This window comes from Zychaea mexicana (genome assembly GCF_025766255.1).
Source record: "Zychaea mexicana strain RSA 1403 chromosome Unknown BDB00scaffold_20, whole genome shotgun sequence".
Classification (NCBI taxonomy): Eukaryota; Fungi; Mucoromycota; class Mucoromycetes; order Mucorales; family Lichtheimiaceae; genus Zychaea; species Zychaea mexicana.
Window position 1 is genome coordinate 147,489 of NW_026516683.1, and position 27,898 is coordinate 175,386.

Consider the following 27,898-nt stretch of genomic DNA (forward strand, 5'->3'; position numbering starts at 1 on the left):
GCGGAATTCAGATTATTGTTGCATTTGTATAGAATGCATAGCAAATCTTTGTTTTCCTTCTTTTGTGTTAGGGATGAAAATCCATTGTGTTCTTAGCAGCACTCTTTTTTCTACATCTACTGTCATGATGATTTGATGTTGTCATCAGCTTTATGATGTAAATAGAAACGAAAAAGTGCGAACGTATAACATGATCATCCCTTCTGTTCTTTCCCTTCATCATGTTGTCACGCGAAGTATCTAAGTCACGGTGCTATTGTTGTCGTGCCAACTCAACAATACTATTACTGTATGCTGATGACTTAGTGATGATGGGTGGCTATAGCATAAACACATGTCACACAACAACAAACTTACTCAGTATATGGAAACACCTACTACAGACCTCAAATCTAGCTCTTTCACTAATTTCTGCAATTGGTAAAGTCTACTACTGCTTCAGTAAAGAAAATACATGTTCGTAAGCTACAATTGAAAGAGTGCTTCCGTACTCAAAGTGGGTTTGTTTTCTCTACTTACTAGCACTGAGAAGATCCGCCTAAGGACTGAGCGCAACAGACACGTTTTCAATGTCCACGTTGAGCTTGTCGTCGTAACAATACCATCTAGTATAAACGAGCTGAATAGGTTTGCATCTAGTCCTCCATGTCTTGTGTGGACCGAGCAAAGAACTACCGTGCATACAAGATGGATGTGAATTAGTAACTGCTGTTTTGTCTGTGTGCGATATGTAGAAAGAAGAGGCCGCTTTCAGCCCAACCAACGCGATATAATAACGGTATTGCAATGACAAAAAATTTACTTTACCGCAGTTTTGGGAGAGAAGATGTCAGTGTTGACATTGTCCTAATCAATTCCATGATATGCTGTCATCACATGCCGCAGTGCTCATCATTCTACTCCCCAATAATCATCCCTTCGTCAAGGTCTAGCAGGACTCGTGCTTTGCATAGTAGGCTTCAAATACGACAGGTCGTCCTTGGGAATGTACAGCAATGAAAAGAGGATTCCCAGTTTGGCTGACTGATAGCACTGGTCATAGCGCAGCAGTCGATTTCTTGGGCGACTCGTTAAGATTGCCAGCTAGGTCAATTGTATTGTTTGGATAGCTAGGCGTGGACACCGTCCGGTGAATCCCGTTTCATTTCTGACGTTGCTGCTCTTGAATAGGGCGCGCGGGTAGATCGTGTTTGGAAGTAGTAGCGTGTGTGTATGTGTAGTAAGGGAATAGGAAAAGTATGGGGATTAATGTAATGCAGGACAATCATATCTTTTGTTCCCAAGACTCTTTTACCCTTCTTGCTCTTCTCCTGCTGCTGAATGCGATGGCAATCCACACGCATCTGTGGTACTTTGCGGGCTGGCAAGCTCCATCCGATAAGCATCCATGACCTATTCGTCTGTCGGGCTTGACATGGGTCTAGTGATGCAACACTTGGAATAATCCGGGCGCTTGATAATACAACGTTGAAAGGAAATCGTGCATGAGCAGCAGTTGGATGTGGATACGTGGATGAGGCGCATATGCGACATATCTGTGCAAAATACGACCATGTCTGCGAGGGTGCGCGGCATGGCAGGCACTAATAGCCAGTGGAAAGCGGATACATTGGATCCAAAAGCAAACGGGAGGATATATAGTCACCGCCGCTGGGCAATCAAGAGGATGCATCGCACTGACACGGCTGGAGCGATTCTTTGACAGTGATGGTAATTTTTAATAGGTTGCGTGAACAGGTGACAACTCGATTGAGCATCGAATGACACACACATTTTCAAATGAATGGGTGACGGTCATAAATTTGCTGAATGGTAACTGAATTTGTCTTAGAAATTTTCAACCGTGCGACATTCTAGTAATAGCAAAAGCCGACAATAGATTAGTTTTGTTTCTTTTTTTTTCCATCTATATGTAAGGCTTAAAAAGAGCTGCTGTAAGTGTTACAAATGTCTGCAATCCAACGAATATCTCTATCAGTATCAGCTTTGCTGATTATACTTATTACCTAAGTGTGTTAGAGTATATACACTCATATATACATGATATAGACGCTGCGAAATGGCAACGTAACATCATCGTAGCTACTCACTCTAACAGTGTCCGCAGGATTTCCCAATGCTGGATTCACAGTAGATGTATATGATGTAGAAGGCTGTACATGATTTTGACGCATACTGAAACAATTCAATTGTGCGCTTTGTGACGTTGGCATCTGTTGGTGCTGATAGCGTCTTTAACCTATCAAGATTATCAAGCGTCGAACTTCTTCTGATGTTGAATATTGACGATCAGTCTTAAACCATGACCACGATTTACCGGTTTCGTTTGTACTTACTCTTGCTTTTACATGATTCGATTTGCATAATGCTGATTCTCGGCCTAAAGTTTTGAAGGTGATCCTGTATACATCAATCATACATTTTTTACTAGCTTTTCATGCGACGTTGACCAATGGTCTCGTTCCAAACTGTTAAGATGGTACGACTGGTATTAAGTATTCCGTGTCTTCTGCTTTCTCCTGCATCTTATGTTGTTCACTGCTATCTATATCTTCTAATTAAATACTTTCCTGCTCTTCTTTTTTGTCTTTGATCCTTTGTATTTTTGCTTGACTTTTTTTGAGCCATTATTACCCAGATAATAACTTACCCAAAACTTTGTGAGAAAAGGAGGTTTGTTTGAGAAACAATCATAAAATAAGCTGGATTCTTTATGAAAAGCTGTTCTAATTGATAATAGTAGATACAGTAAAGTAACGATGAGCAATGTATGTTTATAAAAAGCATCATTAAACATCTCATCAACTGCTCCTTACCAGAATAGTGCAATGAACGCTTTTTTCTTTGTTGACGTTTCAATTGCCGCCATTGTGGATAAAACACGCCACCTCTGTTACCACCGGATTGCCAATGAGCGTGATTTCTTGTGTGTACACACCTTCGCTGATGTGGTGCCCTTTTCATAATACCATCGAGTAGTCTCACTTTAGCCATTGTTCTCACTAGTAGATTCTTTGATCTAAAGAGCATGTGTGACCCCAAGATGGAAATTGCCTCACAAATTTGCTTCAGCCTTACATCATGCATAATCAACATACTTTGTAGTTGTCTTAAAGCGATGGTCATATTGCTGCCGCATAGGCAATAAAGTCTTAAAAATATTATCTATCAGAAATATGTTAAACGTGGACTAAGCATTATGCCTATCATATGCACACTTCTATCACCGATCGATATTCTCTATGATATTCAACATACTCGTTCTCACCACTATAAGTACTTTTAGCAACGATATACCAATGATGCGTTGGGTTCATGTATATCTGTGACTTTATTAAGAAGAAACAATACTGTTGAAAATTTATTATATTATTCCAATGTCGCTCATCGGATCAGGTTTTTTTTTACATAGATAAATCTCGCTGCCACTATAGTCATGCGCGTTCTGGTGATAGTTTGATAAATATTTGGTGACGTTACACAGTTTATGCAAGGATTGCTTTTGTATATATTACTATGTTTTACACAGTGACTAATAAGATCATAGTGATATGATATGTGACAACAATGGATAAAAATGTTACGATACAAAAGATTCTCAAGATAAAACACAGTTTGTCGTGATTTCCGCGTTGGGTGTAGCAAGTAGATGGACGACGGTTGTGGTTTTCGAATTACTAGAGGAGTTATTAGATTACTGTAGCGACATAGTTTGCGAAAATGACAGCAGTCTGCTCTATAAAGTCAACCTTTGTAATTACTGGCCGTGGTTTGTGACAGTCACTTGCATTGTTTTTCTCGTATTATTTGGATCGATTGGTTCAGTGTTTTAATTCTTTTAGATCTTCAGCGGTTACAACAAACAAACAACAATTTTGAGTTACTGGTTGTTCCTCTTTTCTTTTCTCCTCCGCTGAAGTTAAATGTGGCTCTGCACCAGCGATTAGTGAGTGGTATATTATACATCAAGCGGAGGATTAGGGCTTTAAGTAAGCTATCATAATTTATAACTCCTGAATGAACGTGGGACGGGAAAGGGAATAATAAGCAATGTTTACAGTTAATTATGCTCTAATGTGTAGAAGGGAAGCAAGCTTACTGAGAATGTTGGTTTCTGTTGTATCAATCGACGAGATAGTATGATTTGTTACTATGCCGTGTTACTAATATGCTCATAGCCTTTCAACAAGCTTTGGAGAAAAACCTGCTGCTTACAAGCTTTTTACGCGATGATGGACGTGTTCGAATGAAGATGTGCCTTACGTATTCGTACATGCAATGTATCACCGATATGCACAGTCATAATACTCACGGGGCCTTTCCTCGGTCCGAGATCTCTAATTAAACCCCTTCCCCGCACCCCTAAACGACCATAAGTAGGCTCATTGTGGTGTCATTCATGTTAAATACCTTAAGATGGCGAAAGAAAAATCAATGGTCATCACCATCATATTGTTACTATTATTAATCCAAAAATGAAATAAGAAAAAAGGATGGTCTCTACAAGTTTCGGGTATGTATGCAAGAAGGAAGAAGAAGAAGTAGTGTTTAACAAAAAGAAAGAGTAACAACTAGTATAGCAAAAGTAGTAAAAGAACAATAGAAGATTTACAAGGGAAAAAAGAAGAATGAAACAAAAATGCAATATAAATTATAATGAAAAAATAATGATGACAACACGATTTTTTTTACCAATACATGAGCCCAGAGGGATCTCTGCTACTGCTACTACCGGAATCACCGTTTTGTTGTTGTTGTTGTTGTTGTTGTTGCCGACTGCTCGAGCTACTCGTGGTACTGCTTGTAGCAGTAGTGTGGCCTGTACCTGCCAAGCCCATGCTATATCCATTAGGTCCCGCAGGGTCTGGTGTTGCTCCCAAGTAGTTGAGTAGAGCAAGCTCTCTAGGTGGTGGCGTCAGGTTCGACACTCCTGATAAGACATCAACCGTATCATCTGTGTGAATCAGGTGTTTGTTGATACTGAGTCTTTCCTGCATCGGACTCTGTTGTTGCTGTTGCTGCGGTTGTTGTTGTTGTTGTTGTTGTTGTGATTGCAAGGAAGAAGGAAGGCGCGCTTGTGGTTGCACAGGTGCGAATTCGTGCGATGGTATCAATGGTTGTTGTCCTTCAGTCGTCGTCGTATTCGCCACAGGTTGAGGAAACGCAGTGTTGTTGTTGTTGTTGTTGTTATAATCTGTACTGTTCATTTGTGCTGCCCCCAGATAATTGTTCCATTCATTCATGTCCATCGACGGTGGAACACCCCAGAATGCCGCTCCTAATGGATCAAATTGTTGTTGTGCTGGGCCGGGAATGGTCCCTGGTGCAGCAAACGGATCGACTGTCGGTGCAGTTGATTCGTATGTGTTGGATACATTCAGCCATGGTGTCGAAAATGAATATGCATTGTTGTTGCCGCTGCTGTTGTTGTTGTTGCCGAGAAGTTCTGGTGGACGAGACAGCGGTGTGGGTGGTAGCCGATTGTTGTTCATCCATCCGCTGTTGTTACTACTACTACCCATCGACTGTTGCTGTTGCTGTTGCAACGATGCTTCCAGCCTCTCCTTGTTTGGAGCATTCGGTGAAGAAAATGCCATTGACAGTGGTGACGCCTGCATCCTGTCGCTGTTGCTCGGTGGCACTGGTTGTTGTTGTTGTAGTTGTTGTTGTGGAACAGATGCATTTTCTCGTCTATCACACTCGAGATTAATGTCACGAAGACCAGCAAGTTCTCCAAGGATGTTACAGCTTCGAGACGCGGTGTTCCAAGTCAATTCAATCTCATCGAGAGCACGCATGATCTTGTTAATCTTGACCTTGGACTCAAAAGACTTTTCCGAGTCCGCAGCTGCCGTTGCAGATTTCATAAAGATGATGCCGGCGGTAAAGATGTAGTAGACCGTAAAGTTCGAAACATACTTGAGGTTGTTTTCGGAAAGCATGATACTGACAATGTCCAGGATCGAGTTAGCGGCTGACATGCAAATGTTGTACGAAGGCAATGAAGAAGACGATGATGAGGACGATGAAGGTGGTTGAGAAGGCCCACCCGGAATAAATGGCCGATGCAGCAGAATGACGGTCGAGTAGTATATAAGATGCAGCTGTGACACTGGTGACGGCGGATCAAAGCATCCTTCGCCGTTGCCAATTGGCATGTCGTATTGCAGTGATGGCGGCATGCTGTTGAACCAGTTGGTCAGTTGCTGGTTAAGCGCGGACAAAACATGGTCGATATGCTGCGTTCCTGCATGATGCCGCGCCTTTGCATAATAAATATTTTTGAGCACGTGGCCAAGGATGTCGCAAATCTTGATCAGCTGTATAAACGATTCCAAAAGTCGCACGGGTGGTCGCCCTATGTTGCTGCTGTTGCTGCTGATGTTTGCCTCGATCTCTTGGTCATCGTCTACGCTCGGAAAAGGCACGTCACAATCTCGCTCCTCAAAAACCGATGCACGGCCAAACAGTGCGCTGAACAGTCGATCAACAATAAAGCAGCACCAGAATACACGTTTCCGTCGTTCTCGTTCGTCTGGAGGAATGTTCCAATGATCGCAGTTGCGATGTAAGCCCAAATCTTGCGCCATTCGGAAAGCCTGTATTAAAAGCACGGAAAAGAGGGAAAAAAGAAGCTTCAGTATACTCTTGGGCCTTTTCTTTCTTGATTCTCTGATCATTGCTTACGAGACCACTATAAAGCCACGCTCGAGGAGAGTTCATGGCACCATGCTGATGCATCGCCATCAATAACAAAGCCTGCACCGTCGATATCTTTGGCGTATCGTAATAATCGTCGAGAAGACATTTCGCACGCTCAAAGTAGATGTCGCCGGCCGTGTCGGGTGAATTGGGGTCAGAACGCACACGCACATCTGGGGATATCCGAGAAGCAACAGCATATATGGCATTGAGCAGCAGCGGAGAAATGTTGTCTGACGGTGGATCTACGGACGAGTGCAGCAGGCGTTTGTAAAAGAGTGGCAGCACGGGATAGTAATGCGTGAAATAGGTACGAATCAAGTGCATGGACAAGTCCCTCGGTGGCAACTCGAACTTGTCCAACGGCGTCGAGCGCTTGCTGTTGAAAGCCGTCTTGGTATGGCCGCAATTGGTCAGGTGGAATGCGCCGTTTTGATACGTGCGACTGTTTTGAAGGAGATAGAACCCGGACGATTTGCCCAGATACCGCACTTGGCCGGTTTCGTCCATTGACAATTGTCCATTGCTGTCGTCTGCTGCTCCGGTCGTGGTTGCTGCTGCTACGGATCCAGTATGGCTGTTTGGCGAAAGCTCTGCATGACCGAGCGTCGGACTCTCCATGAGTTGAGGCGATGAAGCGGGTGAGCCAGGTGGAGAAGTGTGAGTGCGTTTCTTGGACTTTTTGTTGCTGCTGCCACTGCCGGCCGTGTTGCTTTGCCAAAAGAACGCCCTGTTTTTGTTACTGCCACGTCCGCGACGTACAGGTCGAGTGCTGATGTGTTCGCCTGTGGCCGTCTCGAGCGGCTGATGGAGCTCTGCTAGCACTGCTTGCGACCTTGGATCCTCAGTATTCTCGGCCAGATCGCTCAATATCTGCTCGAGCTTGTGCAATCGATTTTCAATGGCTTCAATGTAGCCTTTGGGTGGTCCGCGCTGGTTAGAATCAATGTATTAGTCATATTTCAAGATACTGTAGAGACCGCCCAAAGAAAAGCTACCTTTTTGGTAGTGTCATTGTAGCTGCATTCCAGAGTGAATGCTTGACAATTGCTACAAACGGGACTGAGTCCGTCGCATTTTATCTTTTTGCGACGACAAAGATCACTTGAAAAAATAAAGGCACAATTAGTCCCACGCTGGTTCCATTAAAAGAGAAAAAAAAAGCTGGGGCATAGAAAGAAATAAAAAGGACTCACCACGCGCGGCTAACTCGCTGTCTCTTCGCTGCCTCGTCGGCTGTCTCACCACTTGACATGATTGTAGATCCCGGATTCGCCCAACACCCAAAAGGTTAAAAAAAAGAGTAAGAAAAAAAGGAAAAGGGAAAGTGGGAAAGCCAAGAGAGAAAGTGAAGAGAAGAGAGCGAGAGAGAGAGAGAGAGACCCAGTCCATTAAACTCAGAGCCAAAAGTGTGTTCTCTCTCTCTGTGCTTGCGACGAAAAGGTCCAGTTTCTATAATACTTTCAGAGGTCATCACGTGATACGTTTGCTTGTATGTAAACATGAGGAGAGCTGCTCTTTCGATCGGCCAGCATCGACTTGCTCTGGCACATGTGCTTCTCTTTCTTTCTCTGGATATACAGTCTATGGATCATAGAAACATGTATAAGAAAAGTTTTGTTAGGGCGCATGCGTGGACACCCACTGCTGCTAGCTAAACGGTGAGAGAAGAGGGTTACACAACACTACCCAAAAGAGGAAAAATAAAACTTTTTTTGGGCTTTTTTTTTTTCAAAACTGCGGAGCTTTATTTTTTTGATCTACTATAATTTACCTTACTTCTGGTTTCGTCATCATCCTCGACAACCCAACAGCTCACATACCACATCGAATCAAGCGAATAGTTTTTCAAGCCATTGACGTAGTTATGCGGTGTATGTGAAAATAAGAGAAGGACCTAGTCTCCAAGTGAGATCAACTCGGTGTTAATTGAGGGATGAAGTTAATTTGAAACACTTCAGTCGCAATAAAGGCACTGTATGTCAAAATGATAACGTTCCCCCCCTCTCTCTTCTTTCATGATGGATACTGCTCTTTTTTTTCTCTTGAAGCAGCACAATTTGCTCGTTCTTCTTTTGCACTCGTGATCAAGTAGTAATAGTAGATCTAAATAATGGCTCGTGTATTCCTTTTTGTGCCAAGAGGTTCTAGTTGTTTACGACATGTGGTCCGATCAACCAATCAAATGCAATTAAATGAATCATATACACTCATGTTTTGCTCCCATACATGACAATATTTTTAACACTATAACGATAGCAATTATGAGTCATGCACAACACACGAAACAAAAGTTAGGTATCCATCGTAGCAACAAATTAGTAACCATAGCAACACGCTGTCATGAACAACAGCAACGACTACGACGATCCAAACATTGAACAAGTTTCAACCAAGCAAGGAAGTGGACAGAAACGGCCAAAAAGCGGAAAAGAGATATAGATTGGCTCCGTTTCCCTTTGTCGGACATGCAAGTTGTTCCACATCTTACAACGACCTCCTTAAAAAAATGAAATTGTGTCTGCCGTGAGTGTCGGTTGATGACGAGGAAAAACCTTTTGCACGTGCGCCCAAACGAACAACAACTGATTTTTCAATTGCTTTGTTTGCGTTGAGGATTGAGCCTCCCAGTGGTTTCTTATCATCAATACAAAAAAGAAGAAGGACAGCGGGACGCCATAAGTAATGTGCTTCGTAATGCAACCTTTATTTAGTTGTTAAATAGTCGTAGGTTCCGATTCCGCTTTTTGAATATTCTAAACAACCACATCAAATGCCTCGTCTTCCTCTTGATGTGCTTACAAATGTAATATTTCTTCCACATAGGAGCTTATTAACGTCACTTACCATGATCGAGGAGCTCTCTTTCCCCCCCCCCACATTAGATGCAATCTACAACTAACACTACAGATTTTCCATGAATGATTATTTATAAAGATAAACTTGTTTCACAAAGATGTTCGGATCGTCCACACATGTTAACATGGCACCCTGTTCACAACCATTTGTAGGCATGTTGTAGCACCAGTGGCTCGTGTGTATTCATCTAATTATATTCCAGGTATGTCCGCTCGACCGAGAGCTAAATTGGCGATATCAATCCGGGTGGCATCAAGCAGTCGGTGTCTGGTTTTTCAAACAGTGTGCGAAAGAATGGCGCAGCTGGTAAAATACCTTGCGGGAAGGATAAGTAAGAAAATAATGGCGGCTTTATGTAATCCATTCACGATTAGAAGCCCTATATATAGATTTAGTATCATACGGAGCAAATGGCTGGTCAAAAGTATTCTAAATCTAATGCACCACGGCCTTTGCTGACGCCGGTACCGCCTCCATCACCCATATTATTCCCTCCGCGCAAGATATGTATCGAGTGGGAAGAGTTGATAAAGCAGAGATTAGCAACAATATTATCATTTGAGATCTAACTCGTGCTGCAGTGAACTGCTACAGAGTATAGAAATACAAGAATGAGTCAGATCTACTAAATGTAAGATCGAGCGACCCTCTCTACGGCAATTATTCTAATCCAGATGATATGTTTGTCGACCCTATACCGGAAAACAGCTATTCTAATGGCAGCAGTAGCCACACTAGTGCTTCACGAGTGCCCATCTAATCACGCTCCGCATCTACAACATTGCGCAGCAATAGTACTAGTAATCATAACACCAATAACAACAACAATATCACTACTGCTACCACTGCGACCACCAGCACATCCAAAACCCAAAGTAACAGTTCCGGTGGGGTTGTAATTGTGAGCTCAAAAGTACACCCATATGGCGCTGAAGACCTCAGGATGAAGGCACACTGTGCAATACATGTGGTGTGAAATGGAAACATGGCAAAATTTCGTCGGGAAGTACAAGCACTGTTATGCTTGGTTCATCTTCCAACATGGATCGACCGCCAGCGAGTAAGAGGACAAAAATTCAAGAAATCAACAAGTAGTGGAGGGAAAGGTGGGAGAGCGTATCGCCGTGGCGGTCAATGATCTTCTTCTGCACCACTTGTTATGGAGATGACACCAGCTGCTGGTGCTGCTACTGCACAATCACCGTATTCTTCTCATCGTTTTCAATCCTGCGACAGCTATAGAACAATAACAGCAATAGTGAAGATAATGATAAAGATAATGATAAAGATAATACCATCGATGCGACCCTATTAAAATGTACGTGAGCAACAACTTTTTAGTTCAAACAACATGATGAGGAGATAATGAACATCGAGGATCAATGGTCAACTGTCGGAAACGAGCGCGCAACTGTGAGCGACGATATCGTGCCTGAATTGGTAAGTAAAATGTTCTGATCGCAGCTTTCTGTCGTCGTTGCAGATGTTCTTCAGAGATAAGGTGGGAATGGGACTGTATCCGAGGGGGTTCTTTCCAACGCAGTCGACAAGGCGCAGTTTCAGCGTCGCGTTCTTTTCTTGAGACTCCTTGCACAGCCACGCAACTCTTCTGTGTAAATTTCAATCAATAAAGAGTAGTTTGACAAAGAGCTCGACTACAGCAAGGTTTAGACAGGTGCGCAATATTCGCAGCAAGATACGCCATAGTGCGAGGAGATGTTACACAGCCGATGCGTAAAGAAGCGACGTTAGACATATAGTTGCTCTCTGTTTCTACAGCTGAACGTCCACCGTTCGTTGCAAACCTTCATCTTTTGCAACTTATCTTCAGAAATACCACGGTTGCAAAACGCGGGGACCCACTGTATTTGAATATTGTACACTGAACGCTCCCATATATCAATGAATTGGTGGTATCTAGAGATCAATGTACAGCACAATGCGGTAAGAAAGGGACGGTTTTCGTACTATAGCGATACATTATGATGATAATCATCAAGGAACCCGATCGTGAATGTGCACCCCTCAGCATTTCTCAAACCTCATTTATTCATCATGTATATACCTTTAAAACAAAGCGATCACCATCCATTATGCTTGTAGTGTAGACCCCAAAAGAAGAGCAATGTACACTGGAACTGTTTTATAAAAAGGTTCTGAGAAAGAACATGTTCATTCTACTACATGGTCCTAGTAGACTTGTAGCACTACTGCTCTATAATAGTAAGCGTTGGATTGTAAATACCCGTACATGTACAGCGATAAACTTCCCCGTCATACAGCGGTATAGCTCGCTGGATGCATACAAAATAACTGTGCATATTGTGGTGTTTGTATGAGGTAATAGTATGATTACGACAGCAGTAAATGTAGTAGCCTACTATCCCCACAATATCATGTATTCACGGCCCAAAGAGCGAGAAAACAGAATCTTTGCCCTCAAGGCAAAATAATGGCGTGTATATCCTCTGTTCCTTCAATATATACCCGTGTTTATATATCACATGTGAAAAAAAGAGGGCTCACTTTCTCACCCATTTTATCCACCCACACTGTGTCATTTACCAATTTCGGGGTTAGGCCTGCCCTCGGAGCGGAAGGAAAGACATATGAACATCATTCTTTTAAACCGCCAGCAGTGAGACTAAATTATACAGCCTTTCTTTCTGCCTTTTCTCTCTCTTTATATAAAATGGTTAAAGTTACTGTATGTGGTGCCGCTGGCGGTATCGGTCAGCCGCTCTCTTTGCTTTTGAAGGAGTCCCCTAGAATCACTCACTTGTCGCTCTATGATATTGTCAATACCCCGGGTGTTGCCGCCGATTTGAGGTAAAATATACGCTGGAATAACGAAACCGTCGGACAGAAGCGAAGCTTTCGTCCGAGACAAGGGGAAGGGTGTCGTAAACACATTAAATAAGGGTACTAATGGCCGACAATCGTGCTATGATGAATCTACCAGCCACATTAACACCAAGTCTAAGGTTACTGGCCATGTTGGCAATGAACAGCTCAAGGAAGCTATTGAGGGCTCGGACGTTGTCGTGATTCCAGCTGGCGTACCGCGCAAGCCTGGTAAGAATTCCAAACTTCACAAAGTAATTAAAGTACATATGGGATCTGCATTTTTTTTGGTTTCATTAACCAAGGACGATGCTCATTACAGGTATGACTCGTGACGACTTGTTCAAGATTAATGCTGGTATTGTCCGTGACCTTGCCACGGCTGCTGCCAAATATGCCCCAAAGGCTTTCATGTGCATTATTTCCAACCCTGTCAACTCGACAGTCCCCATTGTTGCCGAGGTTTTCAAAAAGCACGGTGTCTATGATCCCCGCAGGTAGAGTATTTCTTTCAGCGATCAACATGATATATACTCTATGTGCCTACAAAAAAGTGGGGAAGGTGGAGCGGGTTACCCCACGTTCTTTCTTGTTATATCAAAAAAATAAAATTCATGCTGACAAACACGCAATTCAAATAGAATTTTCGGTGTCACCACACTTGACATTGTCCGCGCTTCGACATTTGTTGGCGAATTGATCGGCAAGGACCCCAAGGATGTCCGCTGCAAAATCGTTGGTGGCCACAGTGGCCTTACCATTTTGCCCTTGTTGTCCCAGGTCCCTGGCAGCGACACGTTGTCCCAAGAACAGATTGAAAAGGTCACCAACCGCATCCAGTTTGGTGGCGATGAGGTCGTCAAGGCCAAGAACGGAGCTGGCAGTGCTACCTTGTCCATGGCTTATGCTGGTGCTCGGTTCGCTCTGAGCATTATTGAGGCCGCTTTCTTTGGCAAGTCGATTGTCGAATGCACGTATGTTCAGTTGGATGCTGATAAGCAGGGTGCTCAGGATACCAAGCGTGTCATTGGTAATGGTATTGATTATTTCTCGGTGCCTGTCGAATTGGGCCCTAACGGTGTCGAGTCTATCTTGCCCATCGGTTCCTTGTCTGCCTATGAGCAGTCGTTGTTCACCAAGGCAACTGCTGAATTGAAGGGCAACATTGCCAAGGGAACCAACTTTGTTGCCGACTCCAAGTTGTAGAGAAAAGCACGTATACACAACAAGAGAACCATTTTTTTCTTTATAAGTATTGGTATTAAGTAAAAAACAATAAAAGAAGTTAAAAACAGGAAAATAACATTTTATTTAATGTGTGAGTACGCATGTGGCAGTGTGCGTATGTGTGCGTGTGGAGAGAGGAGAGAAGGAGCACAGTAAGGGAAGTTTGCGCGTGCTTATGTGAGAAGAGAGCGAGAGGAGAGGGTAAATGATGTTTAGGTGAGAGTGTGCGTGCGTTTGTATATGTAATGTCTGAAAGAAAAAGAAGTTATAGAACACGAAAGAAAAACGTAACGGAAGGGTTTGGGTAGCTTGTGGATATGAACGACGGATGGCAAGAGGTAAAAAGATGTGTAATGGAAAATAGAATGGGAGAAAGTAGCAGAGATGAACGGTTATGCGGTTTTGGTGGCACCATTTAACACTGCTTTCCCGTTCACTACACTTGCTGCATCCGACGGTGTGGAGTTTAACGACATATTGCTCGTTGCATTAACGAGCGATTGGACCACCGTTGGGCTGCTTCGCAAACCATACAGGTATCCACTAACCCATTCTACCGTGAGTGTCACATGTCTTTTTTTTCCCTTGCTCTCTATCCATCCTTTCAAATTAACACTTACAGGTACTTTTGGTCATCGATTCGATCATCAAAGAACATTTGTCGCATTTTGAAAAACGTTGTGCAAGTCAGTAGACTATCGCTACCCGCCTGATGCTGTGGCCCGATCCGTGTCACCTTTTATCGTAATAATAAAGGGGTTTTGTTGGAAGGCGAAGGGGGCATGCAGAGGGGGGCAAACGAAAAGCAAGAAATAAGTCTTTGTTAACACGCATAGGATAATAACTAAACTTATACTCTGCATCGTCCAATAAAGCACTTTACCTGTAAATCATCCGCAATATCTTGCAACCCTCCCTTCAGATTCTTACAGCTCCTCATTAAATACTTGATGTCGTATATACATGGAAAATAGATTCGTAGGATATCAAAGAACTCGGATTCATCCGCCGGCATTGCTGAGCACGTGAGGAGTTTGAGCAGATAACCAAAGTCATACCCACTTTAAAGAATAATGAAAAATCAAGTTAGCAATAGCAGCCAAAGTACCCCCTCCTTCATTCTATGCGACTCAGATCATGCCATCTAGCAGAAGCAGCAGCATACAAAACCACCTTACTTACCTATGAAATGATATCCATTTTACATCGTCCAAAAGCACAAAGCCTGAGCTGATCAACAGCTCGCCAAAATGTTCCACATCAATCCCGTATTCTTCGTGCCTTTTAAAATCAATGCCGGATTTGGTGAGTAGTTCGATCGAGTCTTGTGCGTACATATCATCACTGTATGAAAAGTGAGATCATGATAAGCGTTAGAGGATAACGGGCAACCTTAGTATAGAATAATCCCCAGATCTTTCTTCTCTCTCCCTGTCTGCTGTTTCTCCAATCGATATGTTATAAACCAATAGAAAAGAAACGTACGATAGGTTAAACCTGAAATTGAACTGCCAAGTGCACACATTACGTGGCAGATTGCCATGTTCATCCGCAAAGGTTACACCCAGTTGAATGATTTTTAAGAGGTCTACATTGCATCGTAACGTTTGATAATGATAATCTGAAGACGTTTTAAACGTGCCAATAGGTCTTGCTACTACGCCTGGAAATTCCGTGTCCTGTTGTATTGTTCGTTTTCGTTTGTGTATTTTTGTTATATTAAGAATTAGAAGAGAAACAATGAGATAACAAATAATAATGGCGATGATACAAATGAGCTCAATTGGTAATAGAAAAGGGAAAACACTTTACCATGGCAAGATATGGATACTCTTCTACTAAGTCGCGGAGGTATGCCATTTCCTCCTCCAAGTTTTCTGCCCATACTTCTTTAATGTATTTTGAATCGTTGGCGTGCATTTAAAACCCGTTTATTTTCCAAAGAGAAATAGGTATGTAGTGCGTTGTCGTGTTTCGATCTGGTTTTCGTCAAGGTTGTGTAAGTATGGAGCAAAAGAAAGAGAGAGAGAGAGGGAGAGGGAGAATTGAAAAAGAGGTTAACTGAAGCGTGACGACGCACGCCTAACTAATCCCAATCACCATTTGGCTCCGACACACGCACACCGCAGGCTCATAGGCCTAAGTTAAGGTGCGGCATGAGGAAGGGTTGACCACTGGCGCGGCATGTTCTTCGTTGATAGCACATACGCCTGAACAAGCAAACAACGCCATCTACAAAACAGGTTTTTCTGTGACGCGAAAATCGCCATAGACATGTACAAAATCTCTCGTTGTATTTTTTTGTCTACACGTCCCAAATATCAATTCCCCCTACCAGTCAAATTACTCTTCCTTTCAAAACAATCTACCACTGAAGGCTACTATCATACTTGATGGTTATAGTTCTTAAGGGTCCCTGTATTTATACATGATTCATGCAGCTGACTTTTGGATATGCTGCTTAGACGGTAGCAGTATCTCTTCACTAGTGGCAGAGCACGCCCAAGGGGACAATGGCACCGAGAAAGGCGACACCGCCTTCTTCCTTTCAGTTATTTTGAGTTGCTTCGAAGAAGATTTGATGCAGATGAGGCGCGTGTTAGGGCCTACCTTAATGTTAGCGCCACAAGTCCTTCTGGATTCAATCCCATCATTTTTTACACTGCATGGTCTCCTCAAGCAGGATTCAACACCGAGACCGGGCCCTTCGAAACTACATATGCCGCGTGTATCCGCATTTGTTGCTATCCGATCGCCGAAACCCTTACACTGCTCAGGATTGTACCAACTCGCTACAAGCCCAGGGATGGGCTACTGGCCCTAAAGAACAGAGAGTTACTGGCTCAACCGACAACTTTTATATCATATCCTATCGCTACAAATGTCTCAGCTAAGAAGCTGTTACAGGCAAGCGCGAAGAAACGCTTGCAGACCATCGTACCGGTATATCTATCTATACGATGATGAATGTGGTGCGCTCTTAGTATACAAAAAAGTAGGCTCTAGCCCATTCATTAACATGCTTTTCGAGTTGCACGACAAAAAGCATGGTATGTTGGGAAACACCTTCGTTTTGACAAGAGAGGATTACCAAAACACGCAGCTCAAGAAAGGTCTATGACAAGGTATCAAGTACGAGTTACATATATGTTAGAGCTTCATGAAGAATTTCTCGACGCAAGGAGGACTTTGATTAGCACACTTCTTAGCGTTGATCATTCCTATAAGGCACAGGTGAACCTCATTATCTTTTTGATATGCTTGCTCGCTGACATTCTTGGACAACATAAGTACCGAACCAACTCTTCACAGTCGACGGCAATAAAGTATTTTAACCACCTCTTTATTATGACATAGCATATACAGTGTAACATCAACGTAAACCGCGGTTGGCTATAAGGAAGCCATGTTTGCGGGCATGTTTTTTATGAACAAGATACGGCACATATTCGGCAGCCGAGGTCTTCAGTCGAATTGGACTCTAATGTACGTGAATGCACCGACGGTACGAGTCGTTAGGATAAAGCATAAAACGATCATCATGGTCACTGTAGGTGGTCCAAAGCCAAAAAAAGCTTGCAGAACTACATTCAAAAAGCGGTCAAGACTGCCGAGGCCGAGCACTTAATGCGGCATATCGCCAGCATCCAGCCGAAGTACAACAACACTCTAAAGCAAAACCACCAAACAATCCACAACAGACAAGGGCCAGAAAGCTGATATAAAAATGGGATGATGGCGAGGAATGCGCCGTCATTAGATATTAGGCATATATCTCTGTCAAGAATGCCTGTGCCGCTTGCAAAGTTCCTTTCTGAATCGAAGCAAAAGCCTTAAATACTTTCCAGACAAGGAGACAGCAGGGCAAAATATGGTTCCCGAGGTATGTTAGCGGTTTTAAGGTGATCGTGATTGCTTGTTATGGAAATCCTGCTAACTCTTATCATGTCCTTTGGATAATGTATAGCTTAACATGATCTAACAGCAAAGCTCGATTGATCTGAGCTCGATCTCGAGCGATATTGCTCTAGGTGGCGACCGCGGCATCATTACGACCTTCACCGTAGTCGGGAAGCAGGTTAAGGAGTTGCCAACCATTATGTGGTCCTTGCAGAATTGGCTCGAAGACAATGTCACGCCTGTCGAGAAATTGAGTCGCGCGAAACCTGTGGCCGCTGCCGGGACTTTTACAACGCTTCACAAAAAGAGTAGGAAGAAACGCAAAAAGAGATTGAAAGTACAAGGTTGACAGTTCGGCGAGTAAAAAGAAAAGAAAAGGACAACAAACAAGGGAGATGCCCGGGAGAAGAAGCTATACGGAAAACTAGCCAGCGCCAACCGCCACACTTTTCATTGGCTCTTTGCAACGACCGTGGAAAAAGTGTACTCGATGTCGTCAATGAATACAGCTCCGGTCCAACGCGCCCCCACTGTTTCGAACCGATGGATGCGCAATATGTATTCGCTCGACGATGGACGTATACGAGAGGCGAACTGTACACTTTCTCACTGCCCTGACCGTAAATATGCCACAGAGAATTGAGATACCGTGGGTGCTGTGCTTTCAACATTGGTCCTAGAGTCACGTCATGCTTTTTCCTTTCGAGCCGCCCATTACCCTGCCCCTTTCCACCGTAAAAAAAGAATCAAACAAGAACATCTCTTGTACATGAATTTGCTTGCTTCGCTCCTGCACCTGCCCGGGTTCCGGAAGACTTCATTGGTGAACAGTGAGAAGCCTCACAACACAGTAATGTTTATTTCCAAGTTGCTTGTTGCTGCCTCTTCTTTTCGCTGAGTTTCTACTTTTAAGGGTAAACTCTCGACATCGTTGTAGCACCACACCACACTCGCATAAAAGTTGGTAAAAATTTAATATAACAACATCGAACACTATGTACATACTGAAATATGGAGAGAATGAGTTTGGTGGTGCTTGTATGTGTTGGGCGTGTGTAATGAGGGTGAAATACAGAGAAAGAAGAAGAAGAAGAGGATCGTGACTTGTGGAAAAAAAAGAGAGAGAAAGAGCGAGGAAATATATAATGAAAAGAACAAAAACATGTAGAGCGCAACATAGCAGAAGAAGTATATATGTTTACAGAGAACAGAATAGAATAAAGACTAGGACCGTTTGAGCAAAGTTAACAGAGCTGCTGCTTCTACAGCATCCACGCCGGCCGACATTGGATATGACGCTTCACTGTACCCGAACTTGCTCGCCATTGCCACATCCATGGTGTGTCGTCTACTGTGGTGCATGCTGACAACCGATGGCGCCGCCGATGATAGCCGCGGTGATGAGTTGGGCGAAGACTCAATAGGACTATAAGAGCCTGATATTGAAAGGGATGACGAAGACAAGCTGGGTGCATCTATAGCTGCGGTTGCTGTTGTCATTGTCTGACGGTGATTGTGGTGATGTTGGTGTTGCTGAAAGTGGTATTCCGAAGCAAATGAATTATTGCTATTGCTATCGCGCGGTAGCCATGGCACAGCAAATGTTGCATTACTGCGGATGCTGGGAGGCTGTTGTTGTTGTGGATGGTACTCATCCTCATCTTCACGTATACTCAGATTTCGTGCAGCGTTAATGTTGCGTTCCATATCGTCATCATCACTATTATTGTTATTGTCGAAGCTGTTGCTATGGGTCTGTTGTTGTCGCAACGATTTAAATGCTGAAGAGGAAGACGATGGTGGTGCAGTAACAGCACCAGCAGCGTGCGTCGTCTCCATAACAGGTGTTGCAGAAGCAGATCGTTGACCGCCACGTCGATCCGCTCTCCCACCACCTCCTCCACCACTTGTTGATTTCTTGCGTTTTTTGTCACTCTTACTCGATCCACGTCGTTCCTTGGGTGCTGCTGGAGGTCGATCCATGTTGGAAGATGAACCTAGCATATCAGTGCTTGTGCTTCCCGACAGAATTTTGCCATGCTTCCATTTCACACCACATGCATTACACAGTGTGCCTGCACCCTGAGGTCCTCGGCGCCACATGGGTGTACTTTTGGACCCACAGTATAAACATTTCTTTACGGCCCCACCGGAACTGTTATTTCGGGTTTTGGATGTGCTGGTGGTCGCAGTGGTAGCAGTAGTAATATTGTTGTTGTTATTGCTGTTATGATTACTAGTACTATTGCTGCTCAATGTCGTAGATGCGGAGCGTGGTGAAATGGGCGCTCGTGAAGCACTAGTGTGGCTACTGCTGCCATTAGAATGGCTGTTTTTAGGTATAGGGTCGACAAGCATATCAACTGGATAGAAATATTTACTGTTAGAGAGGGTCGCTCAATCCTGCATATTGAAAATTCTGACTTGATCTTGTCTTTTTTTACCTTTGTCGAAGCTGGTATCATCACTGCTGCACGCGTCAGATTTACGATGATGGTGATATTGATGCTGGTCTTTGCTATTTAGCAACTCTTCCCACTCGGCGTCATGCGCAGAGGTAATAATGGGTGATGGCGGTACTGGCGTCAGCAAGGGCCGTGGTGCATTGGATATAGAACCCTTTTGACCAGCCATTTGTTGCGTATGATACTTCATCTAAAGATGGGGTTTCCAATATGTGGGTGAATAACAGAAAGCCGCCATTCTTCTGTATCCGTCGTTTACCCATCCTTCCGATAAAATACTTTACCAACTGCACCATTCTTTCGCACACTGTTTCAAAATCAGACACCGTCTGCTTGATAGCAACAAAGAGCCGTCTCGACACACCGGATATCCGCATATTTACGACTTTGCAACGAGGATCATCAAATGGCATCGGAGGAAGAGGAGCGGCTGCTGCCGCTGACAATAAGGTTGTTGCTGCCATCACATGACTACTACTGCTATCGCCTGTACCTGGATCTGTCGAGCGACAACGCGGGTGCATTCGATTGGCACTGCTGCATACAGCAGCAAACTCTTCCAGCTTGGTTGGCCTTCTTTCCTCAAAATGAGGCCCATCCATTGATGACGATGGTGATGACGACGAGGAAGGTGGTGGCACATGAAAAGAGAATACAAGCTATAACATACAAGAGAGAGATAACTGTTGGTCTGATTTCATCTGCTTAACTAACTCCCAAAAGTCAATACCTCAAACGGAGGAGCATCATTGACGGCTCCTGCGACGGCATCGTGAGGAAACAAGTAGTAGTCAAGATGAGGAGAAGGAGTATGCAGCTCTGACGCAGGCGGAGGGTCGACACAGAAAACGACCTTGTTCCGTATGACTTTATGCCGTCGTCTTTTCTTCGGGGGAAGCATATTTACTGGATTGCTACTGCCACTGTTCTCAGAAGCAGTAGAAGCAGCAGCAGATGAACTATTACCACCACCACCGATCATCGAAATTGGCGGTGATGATACAGATGACGATAGAACGTATTGCTGTTGCTCCACTATCGTGTTGTCTTCGTTACAAATATCCTTGTCCGTTGTTTCCGTAATTTCATAAAAGGCTGCACTTGAAACACTGTATGGTCCGCTCTGCATATACGACGCACCAAGATAATGAATCTCGACTCGATGAGAGCTGTTGTTGTCTAGTGCCCCATCACTCCATGTATGTGCGGGAAATGTATAGCGATGAAATAGATCGTCCACCCAAGCTCTAAACATGCGCAACACGATGAAAAAGAGTTATTGGGGTAAAGAAATATGTGTGTGTGTTTGATGCAGGAAAAGAAAAAAGAGCAAAAGCAAGGATTGGGTAGTGGTGAGATGATCAGATCCGGTGCTGCCGTTGCTGCCGCCAGTGTATGTGTAAACCTCCCTCGATCGCTCACAACCAAAAAACGAAAAAGGATCTTTTTTACCCGAGTCTCAGACTGCTACTGGACGATGACATCTCGCTGTTGGCTCTTGACCGTGCGATGAACGACATTCTCAATTAAAGTTATCTATTTTGCTCGTCAGACGTAACAACGGCCAAAAAAAAGCGAGAGAAAGTGATGATCTAGTTCATCAGAAACGACTTTGTCAGCCCGCTTTTTCTTCAATCGTTTTTGACGTGTACAGTGGAAAAAAGACCAGGGTCATTTTACATTGTTACAGATCGTTATTTTTCTTTTTGGTTAATTGGATAGTAGAAAGAACAAGCTCTTTTTTGTAAGAGTTGTGGTGGTGTGCGAGAAGGTTTAGTTACTCTTAGAACAGTGAGAAATTGGTGCCTTAATTTATTCGGAGCCTCTCTCTCTGTAATGCTGCAGCTTTACTAGGAGGAAGAAAACCAAGCAGCTGGGCTTATGCGCATAACATCAACTTCCGCCCTTAGATTGAGCAGTGGCAGAAATAGGCGCTTCATTGCAGCGGCATACCGGACCAACGCACTTGTGATATCCGTCGCTCTCTTCGAACTTGTCAGCAAGACTTTCACGTTCTGGCTTAGGCTAGTAGAGTAGCAAACCCATTATTATCGCGTTTCGATGAAAGTAGAGCATACTTATAATGCATGTTGCGGCTCAAAAAAGAAAGCTTTCTCGTCGGACTGGTTCTTTCGTAGCCTACTAACATCAGGCTGATATGAAAAAGCGAACGCTTTCAGTCTAACTCTTCCCTAGTACAAGGGATGTCTGGTTAATTACATACACATTAGAGCATATATCCTGACAACAGCACCACAACAGCAGCCGAAGCGTTCATATGTCGCGTATAAGTGATAAGTCAAAGTAGTGATATGAAGTTCCTGTGGCAATAACAACTCGGCTGTGGAATCCGTACTTAACCTGCGCAAGTTTAAGCCCTGTTTTCTTAAAGCGACTTTACTGTACAGTATATCTCTGACAATTTTAGATCAGTAATTGTACTCTTCTATTTTGAGAATGATTGCATACTGGATGACTGTGAGCGAAACGTATTGCACATAAGCACATTAAAGGATCACGGAGGTCATTGTTGTTGACTTTCCACCATTGTGTTTTAGGAATAGTACTTAAAGAACAACGGTAAAAAATATAGTGAAAGTAATGACAACACGCAGTAGAGAAGCATGAACTACGCGCATTTGACGTTTTCATGCCACACAATTCATTTAAAGCTACTTGGTTTGATACACCAGTTTAATTATACACTTGCCGTAAATTGTTAATCCACGCGTCGTTATATGGCCGTACAATCATTGACGTTGCCACTATAATATGTTGGCAAAGTGCAGATATTTAATCAATCTCTGTCATCGAAAAACTATTAATCACACAAAACAGTACGAGGGAGAAGTATACAAAAGTTCTAGGCTGATGTAGACATCTTTTCCACCTACTTTATTGGTGTTTGTCAGTCATGATAGTAGCATCGTAACGATATCGACAAGCTATGGTTCCTTGACGATGATGTACTTTAACAGACGGCTAATGTAACAGCAAAATCCCCATAGCAGCAAAATTGTTGCTATGGTATCGTCATAACGAATCACCAAATAGCCAAAAAAAAACATATTTGATAGAATATTCTCTACGCTTTCTCCTTCCTTGGATACAGTAGTGATGCATGATTAACTTTGTTGGTGGGGAAAAAAGTAAGGAGAGAGAACCTGCATGCAATGCACACGGACAGCACGGCATCTCTCAATGAAATTGTGTTTCAGACAAATGCTGCTTATTTTGATTGTTGCAGTTGTCATATCACTTGTTGCAAAACGAGCACAACCACTTTTATTTTTGCGCGTTTTGCGCGTATGTGAGTGAGATCGTGTCATTTCCCGGACCTTCTGTTTTCCGTTCTCTCCTCTCTAATCATTGTTGCAATTCACATTACACACACTACTACAGTGATCCTCCCCTTTTTTCCTTTTCCTTTATATTTGCTGTCTCATTTCCACCGACAATCGATACAAGCTAGCAAATAACAGCCTTGATAACAATGGCGATCAAAAGACTCGATGAGCTGCCGGCACACCTCGACCCACATTGTCTTTTACTTTCGAATCTTAACCGGGAGACGATTGCCGAAACTTTGAATGACTATTTCAACAAAGTGGGCGAAGTAGATCGTGTAGAGATTGATCTTGACGACCGAAACCGATCCAAATGTTCTGCAATCATTCTTTTCGCGTGAGTTTTACTTTTCTTCCTCTGCCCTTTCTTATATGCTTGTGTATAATGAAGAAAAAAAGAAAGAAAGGAGAACTGACAACTATGACAACCGTGGATGTAATAGCCATCCACTGACGGACTACAACATCATTTTATCAAACTTGAGAATCGATGGCAAAGCGGTCCAAATAGAGTTTGCACCCAAAGGCTTTGCAGCAACCCATCCATGGCGTGATACGTCGAGAAAATCGGATCGAACATGGGTCATTGCAAAAGCATTCTCACTCGGTACCATGCTGGCCCCCAAGACCTTTGTTAATATGTGGTCCTGCGAGCGCGATGTCAGTGTGATCATGGATTTCGCCGCGCGTCTCATGTCTGTACGGTTTCAGCATTTGAGTCACACGTATCGTATGGAGTTCCCCTTCAACAACATCGATGGCGAAATAAAGTTGGAGCGCGAAGAAAATACGACGCATTTCACGTTTACTCTGCGATGCCCGGCACGGACATTTCGAGAAAGGTACATCCAAGAGCAACCATCTCTACAACAACCACCATTACCACAGCAGCAGCAACTACGCCAGAGGCAATATCAACAACCGGGTGGAAACAGATATAGCCGCAACAGCAGCAATAATCACGGATACAACAATTGTGGTATGAGCAGCAACAACTACAACAATAATAGGTCAGCACCGCCCGGCCGACCCGAAGTCAGAGCAACGAAAAAGGATGTGACTCGAATCTGGGAACGTATTATGGAGATACCACTTGATGCTCAGGCACAGCAACTGATTAATCAAGAACCCAATGGCAAACGCATCCCAATTAGTCCAGAACACCCAGCCCATCGAATCAACTTGGCAGCATGGCGCACATACCGCCTCAAATTCGAAACGACCGAAGACTGGATGCTAAACGAGTTTGAAACGATGCTACAATACGCGGCCCAGTTCAACTTGATTCCACAAAAATTTAACGTGCGGCGTCAATTACCGCTACGTGTTTTGCCAGCATCCCAACTATCTGAACCAGTGCACACGCACTCACGACGCGCATCGCAGATCAACGATTTTGACGTGTTGTACTACCTGGAATGTGCAGTGACACAAGGACTGATCGACCAAGTCAGTCTTGACGACACCTTGTACGAGACGCTGAATGAAGTCGGCCACGCAGGTGCCAAATACCCTCGAGGTATTCTGTTGGCGTTACTTCAAGAATCTTCGCGCATATGGAAACCCTATGATGCAATTTACAAGATATTCAGCCAAAACGGACTCAAGATCGCTGCGGATCTGGCCGTACCTAATCATTGTGTCCAAATCCGTAAAGTCATTGTCACGCCTACAACGTTGTATCTTCAAACGCCAACTCTTGAAGTTAGCAACAGAGTCGTTCGTCATTTCTCAGAACATGCGGATCGGTTCTTGCGCGTCCAGTTCATGGATGAAGGCATGACGCGTATTGCTGCCACGTTTGGTGGGGAGAGCAGCGACGCTATCTATGCACGGATTTATAAAACCCTACAGAATGGGATCCAGATTGGTGCACGTCGGTATGATTTTTTGGCGTTTTCAAGTTCACAGCTTCGAAATCATGGTTGCTGGTTTTTCGCGCCTACAAAGGAACTTACTCCTGGTATGATCCGAGCGTGGATGGGCACCTTCTCACACGTCAAGACCATTGCCAAAAATGCAGTGCGCATGGGTCAGGTAAAAAAAACAGTAGCTTCGATACGGAGAAGTTGGCACAATGCTGTTGGTGTGATGAGAGGGGAATAGCTCCACGATGATCTTCGGTTTTTCTAAAAAAGGCATCAATTTAGTGCTTCTCAACGACAACTCCTACGATCCAACTGAATGAAAACCAAGTTGAGGTGATTGACGACATTGAACGCAACGGATACACCTTTTCCGATGGCGTTGGTAAGATTTCTCCGGGATTAGCGCGCGACGTAGCGCAACACTTGCAACTAGAGGCCACACCCAGCTGCTTCCAATTCCGTCTCGGTGGAGCCAAAGGCGTTCTCTCATTATCCAACTATATGAACGGTCGCCGGATCCAGCTGCGGCCAAGCCAGATCAAGTTCGACTCCACTCACACGATGCTTGAAGTGATCCGTACATCCAACTATCTACCGGCCTATCTCAACCGACAGGCCATTACGTTGCTTTCTTGCCTGGGCATCAAGGACCAGGTCTTTATGCAAATGACACAAAAGATGGTCAACTCGATGAACAACATGCTTAGTAATCCGACCAATGCGACCAAACTGATCTGCCAAAACATGGACGAGCATGGTAATGCCAGTACCATGGCCCGTATCATTAGTTCAGGATTTCTGGAACGACGCGATCCGTACATCAGCAATATGCTCAATGTTTTTCGAGTGAGCAAGCTCAAGGATCTCAAGGAAAGGGCTCGGATTCATGTGGCCAAGGGCGCGTTCTTGCTGGGGATGTTGGATGAGACAGATTCGTTGGAAGAAGGCGAGATTTATGTCCGGGTGGCGGATACTGCGAATGACGCGACATCGCGTCGCAGACCACCGATCGTTGGTCCATGCGTCATTTTCCGGAACCCGTGTTTCCATCCTGGTGATGTGCGCACTGTGATAGCTGTTGACTGCCCTAAACTCAGACATTTGTATGATGTTGTCGTGTTTTCGGCCAAGGGGTTCCGTGATCTACCTAGCATGTTGTCAGGAGGCGATCTGGATGGTGATGACTATACGTAAGCTCCCATTGATATCACTTTATTAGAAGTTGCTGATAATAACGACCCGTTCTTTCTTTCTTCACAGCGTTATATGGGACGAGACTCTGCTGCCACCCAAAGCCAACTATTCCCCGTTCAGTTACAAGAGTGAGGATCCAATTCAAGTGGATCAAGTCAAGATCGGCCATATCCAAAAGTTCTTTGTCAATTACATCAACAACGACAACCTCGGTCAGATTGCCAACTCTCATCTTGCTATCTCTGACAAGTCGCCGATGGGTGCGATGGATGGTCGCTGTGTTCGTTTAGCACAGCTGCATTCTTTAGCTGTTGGTAAGTTTTCCGTTTTTTACTCACATCCCTTGACATTGACCATAAATACTTTATAATATAGACTTCCCAAAGACAGGACGACCTGCAAGATTCGACGACGATCTGCGAGCGAGGATGTTTCCCGATTTCATGCAGAAACAAGACAAGAGGAGCTACCAATCTGATAAGGTGCTTGGCAGAATATACCGATACATTGAAAGCAGCGATTACGAGCATTACCGCGAAAAGCTATTGGAAGACTCGACCTATGATCCACGCGTATGGCTGGCGGGCAGTGAAGAGTACATCATTGAAGCGCGTGACACGCAGACGCGTTACAATCGTGATATTTGCGCGCTCATGAACCAATATGGCGTGTACACAGAAGCTGAGCTGGTATCAGGCTACGTGATGGAATGGAAGAAGCGGACAAGTACACGTAAGAGCATGTTTGAACAGACTACGCAGGTTGTTCGGGCGGTCAAGTTGATGCAAAAGTCGTATCGCAAGGAGTTTCTGACGAATATCGACAAAAAGGATGAGCCGCTGTCCAAAGATGCCCTTGAACTCAAGGCGGCAGCGTGGTATTATGTGACATATCATCCGAAGGAAAGATTACGGTTCCAATCGACAGAAACTCGCGCATTGTTCAGTTTCCCATGGGTGGCTTATGACTACATTTGTGAGATCGCTGTACGGAACACGCATCGACTAGTGGAACAATCCATGTTGGATCCTATACCAGAAACATTGATAGATCTGCATCGCAAGGATATGTTTGCGGATATACGCATCGCATCCTATACTATTGACTCGGATGAAGATGACGACGACGACGACGATGATGATGATGAAGAAGAAGAAGATGACGACGACGACGACGACGACGACCCAGACGATGATGATGAAGACGCGGACGATGGCGAACTGGAAGACTCCATGCCGACTTTCAAAATCAGTGATATTAAGAAACAACTGCAACAAAAAGATACCCAACCACGAGTCCATCATGCGGAAACAGCAGCAGCATCGTCGTCAACATCAACAGCACCCAACTTTGCCCCTCCTTTGGGTACTTATGTTGAAATTGGTGCAGATGTCACGGACGAACAATTACAGCAACTGCTGACTTTGTAAAAAATCTAATCCCCCCCCTCCCCACTTTCAACGCGTTCGAGACGCGTCGCCTGTATATTTTC

General features: G+C 44.0%; 6 protein-coding genes across 6 annotated transcripts; 3 read left to right on the forward strand and 3 right to left on the reverse strand.

The window, feature by feature from the left end:
- Nucleotides 1–4,418: 4,418 nt before the first annotated feature.
- BDB00DRAFT_937565 (fungal-specific transcription factor domain-containing protein) lies at nucleotides 4,419–8,110 on the reverse strand. Its single transcript, XM_053129257.1, has 4 exons — nucleotides 7,899–8,110; nucleotides 7,701–7,806; nucleotides 6,688–7,635; nucleotides 4,419–6,599 (listed from the first exon to the last, which is right to left on the reverse strand). Exons 1-4 carry the CDS (start codon nucleotides 7,955–7,957, stop codon nucleotides 4,689–4,691), a joined length of 3,024 nt encoding a protein of 1,007 aa, XP_052981744.1. The 5' UTR covers nucleotides 7,958–8,110; the 3' UTR covers nucleotides 4,419–4,688.
- Nucleotides 8,111–12,220: 4,110 nt separating this feature from the next.
- Nucleotides 12,221–13,701, forward strand: BDB00DRAFT_813499 (malate dehydrogenase, NAD-dependent). The gene is made up of 4 exons (XM_053122767.1): nucleotides 12,221–12,390; nucleotides 12,524–12,636; nucleotides 12,728–12,902; nucleotides 13,047–13,701. The coding sequence occupies exons 1-4, from the start codon at nucleotides 12,254–12,256 to the stop codon at nucleotides 13,609–13,611; spliced, it is 990 nt and encodes a 329-aa protein (XP_052981745.1). The 5' UTR covers nucleotides 12,221–12,253; the 3' UTR covers nucleotides 13,612–13,701.
- On the reverse strand, nucleotides 13,702–15,688 carry BDB00DRAFT_813502 (ribonuclease H-like domain-containing protein). Its single transcript, XM_053122768.1, has 6 exons — nucleotides 15,445–15,688; nucleotides 15,118–15,311; nucleotides 14,815–14,976; nucleotides 14,516–14,693; nucleotides 14,253–14,368; nucleotides 13,702–14,175 (listed from the first exon to the last, which is right to left on the reverse strand). The coding sequence occupies exons 1-6, from the start codon at nucleotides 15,550–15,552 to the stop codon at nucleotides 14,025–14,027; spliced, it is 909 nt and encodes a 302-aa protein (XP_052981746.1). The 5' UTR covers nucleotides 15,553–15,688; the 3' UTR covers nucleotides 13,702–14,024.
- Nucleotides 15,689–18,385: 2,697 nt separating this feature from the next.
- BDB00DRAFT_235179 (uncharacterized protein) lies at nucleotides 18,386–21,427 on the reverse strand. Its single transcript, XM_053116586.1, has 4 exons — nucleotides 20,728–21,427; nucleotides 20,282–20,656; nucleotides 19,977–20,187; nucleotides 18,386–19,895 (listed from the first exon to the last, which is right to left on the reverse strand). The coding sequence occupies exons 1-4, from the start codon at nucleotides 21,250–21,252 to the stop codon at nucleotides 18,757–18,759; spliced, it is 2,250 nt and encodes a 749-aa protein (XP_052981747.1). The 5' UTR covers nucleotides 21,253–21,427; the 3' UTR covers nucleotides 18,386–18,756.
- Nucleotides 21,428–23,245: 1,818 nt separating this feature from the next.
- Nucleotides 23,246–25,582, forward strand: BDB00DRAFT_235363 (RNA dependent RNA polymerase-domain-containing protein). Its single transcript, XM_053116587.1, has 2 exons — nucleotides 23,246–23,681; nucleotides 23,788–25,582. The coding sequence occupies exons 1-2, from the start codon at nucleotides 23,491–23,493 to the stop codon at nucleotides 25,448–25,450; spliced, it is 1,854 nt and encodes a 617-aa protein (XP_052981748.1). The 5' UTR covers nucleotides 23,246–23,490; the 3' UTR covers nucleotides 25,451–25,582.
- A 308-nt stretch (nucleotides 25,583–25,890) lies between these two features.
- On the forward strand, nucleotides 25,891–27,836 carry BDB00DRAFT_760126 (RNA dependent RNA polymerase-domain-containing protein; the record flags this gene model as incomplete). Its single annotated transcript, XM_053119191.1, has 3 exons — nucleotides 25,891–26,402; nucleotides 26,473–26,720; nucleotides 26,782–27,836. 3 exons carry the CDS (start codon nucleotides 25,891–25,893, stop codon nucleotides 27,834–27,836), a joined length of 1,815 nt encoding a protein of 604 aa, XP_052981749.1.
- Nucleotides 27,837–27,898: the final 62 nt, after the last annotated feature.